This window comes from Coptis chinensis, chromosome 8, assembly GCF_015680905.1.
Source record: "Coptis chinensis isolate HL-2020 chromosome 8, ASM1568090v1, whole genome shotgun sequence".
Taxonomy (NCBI): Eukaryota; Viridiplantae; Streptophyta; class Magnoliopsida; order Ranunculales; family Ranunculaceae; genus Coptis; species Coptis chinensis.
In genome coordinates this window covers 29,038,389-29,040,290 of record NC_141463.1, presented here as the reverse complement: position 1 = coordinate 29,040,290, position 1,902 = coordinate 29,038,389, and the positions used below count along the sequence as shown (strand labels likewise).

The window sequence follows — 1,902 nt, the reverse complement described above, 5'->3', positions numbered from 1 at the left end:
TACTAACTACGTGAAGACTAAGCTTAAAATGTAGCAGATAGCAGGTTTAGTTGTTGGATAGTTAAAATTAATTCCTTCAGTTAAACATTTCTTATTATTTAAAAAGAACAGTTCAAGGTCTCAAATCACAAAAAGTAACATTAGATTTTTGAAAGACTACTTACCTTCCCCAGTAGCAGAGATGCATGGGACAACGTATAAATTAAAACTTATGTCTATGCACCTCTATAAATAAGCATCGTAGACATGTTGGAGAATCACTCAAACCTTAATATACCATATCACATAAATAAATGACCTCTCACATCCTTGTTGCTTTGGCCCTACTTGCCTTCGCTTCATTTGCTCTTGCCTCCGATCCTAATCCGCTTCAGGACTTCTGTGTTGCCCTTAATGACACTAAACTGGATGGTGGTATATCCTCTATATCCTCTTGCTTTTCTATAGGAATTATGAAAATTTCAAATGTTGTTAATACATATCGTATGATGGGTGTATAACGGTCAGTTGCAATTTCAATTCGTCCCTTAGCTCATTATAGTTCCCCTTGGAAAACACAATCACAGAAAACAATGTCACATATATGTTGACTACTTCCTTCATGTCTTTGTAATACTTCCTACTAGTTTGATGCTGACACATATATTTTTTTCATTTTGCAGTATTTGTGAACGGAAAATTCTGCAAGGACCCGAAGCTTGCAACTGCAGAGGATTTCTTCTTTAGTGGGCTTAATATACCCGGAAACACATCAAACCAACTTGGTTCAGTGGTTACTTTTGCAAATGTGGCTCAAATACCTGGACCCAACACTTTCGGCGTCTCATTAGTTCGTCTAGACTATGCGCCCAATGGTCTCATCCCACCTCACACGCACCCTCGTGCATCTGAGATCCTAGTAGTCTTGGAGGGAACACTTTATGTCGGATTCGTCTCGTCCAACCCAGATAATCACCTCATCACCAAAGTCCTTTATCAGGGCATCTCCAATGGGGATGTAAAATTACACTTCCACCTAGGCTCCACGTAGGTGCCATTAGGATTTTACACCTCTAATTGTATAGTATTGTATAGCTCATAAATATCCACACTCTATACTCTCCAATGGAAGAGTGTAAAAAAAATAGATTTTAAACTCGGACGTCACTCCGTCCCTCTTTAATTTAAACTGGGATGTCACTTGGAGTGACGTCCGAGTTAAAAAATAAAGCTTCAAACGTGTGTTGAAGTGACGTCCGAGTTTTTAAGTTAAACAGACGTTATTTTAAGTGACGGCCGGGCTTTTTATTAACTAATAGCGAGAGGGGGAATTTCCCACCCTCTCTATTAGCTAATACACTATTACCTACGGTATAACACCCCCATTGGAGAGAGTTTTTGATATTTGGGATGTAAAATTTCCACTCTATACGGTTTACACCCCCCATTGGAGATGCCCTCAGGGTAATGTATTTGTATTCTCCGAAGGCCTTATTCACTTCCAATTCAACATTGGGAAGACTAAAGCAGTTGCGTTTGCTGGTCTAAGTAGCCAGAACCCTGGTGTGATTACTATTGCCAACAGTGTCCTTGGATCCAATCCACCCATCTCAGATTATGTTCTTGCAATAGCATTACAGGTTGACAAAAAAGTTGTTGATTATCTTCAGGCTGAGTTCAAGATGGACATCAACTAAAATAGTAAAATGACTACTACTACTTCCGTTCTTGAAACACACAATTTTATTCTCTTATTGTATTGAGAATTAAAAATAAAAGAAATTGTATTGTGCAAAGACTACATTTCACTTGGCAAATTCATTTACGAACTGGGATAATGCAGTACAATTTGAAGTACCCTTTCAACCAGCTGTTGGTTCCTACATTGTTATGGGTAATTTAAATGGACTGTTATTGTTGAAA

At 38.3% G+C, this 1,902-nt stretch overlaps 1 protein-coding gene across 2 annotated transcripts; it reads left to right on the top strand.

Annotated features, from left to right (window-relative positions):
* Positions 1 to 213: 213 nt before the first annotated feature.
* Positions 214 to 1,676, top strand: LOC147480969 (germin-like protein subfamily 1 member 20). 2 transcript variants are annotated; one of them, XM_086576827.1, is made up of 3 exons: positions 214 to 411; positions 663 to 997; positions 1,443 to 1,676. In XM_086576827.1, exons 1-3 carry the CDS (start codon positions 294 to 296, stop codon positions 1,674 to 1,676), a joined length of 687 nt encoding a protein of 228 aa, XP_086432953.1. In that variant the 5' UTR covers positions 214 to 293. The 2 variants fall into 2 exon arrangements, with proteins under 2 accessions (XP_086432953.1, XP_086432952.1); XM_086576826.1 differs by having other exon boundaries at positions 214 to 414.
* Positions 1,677 to 1,902: the final 226 nt, after the last annotated feature.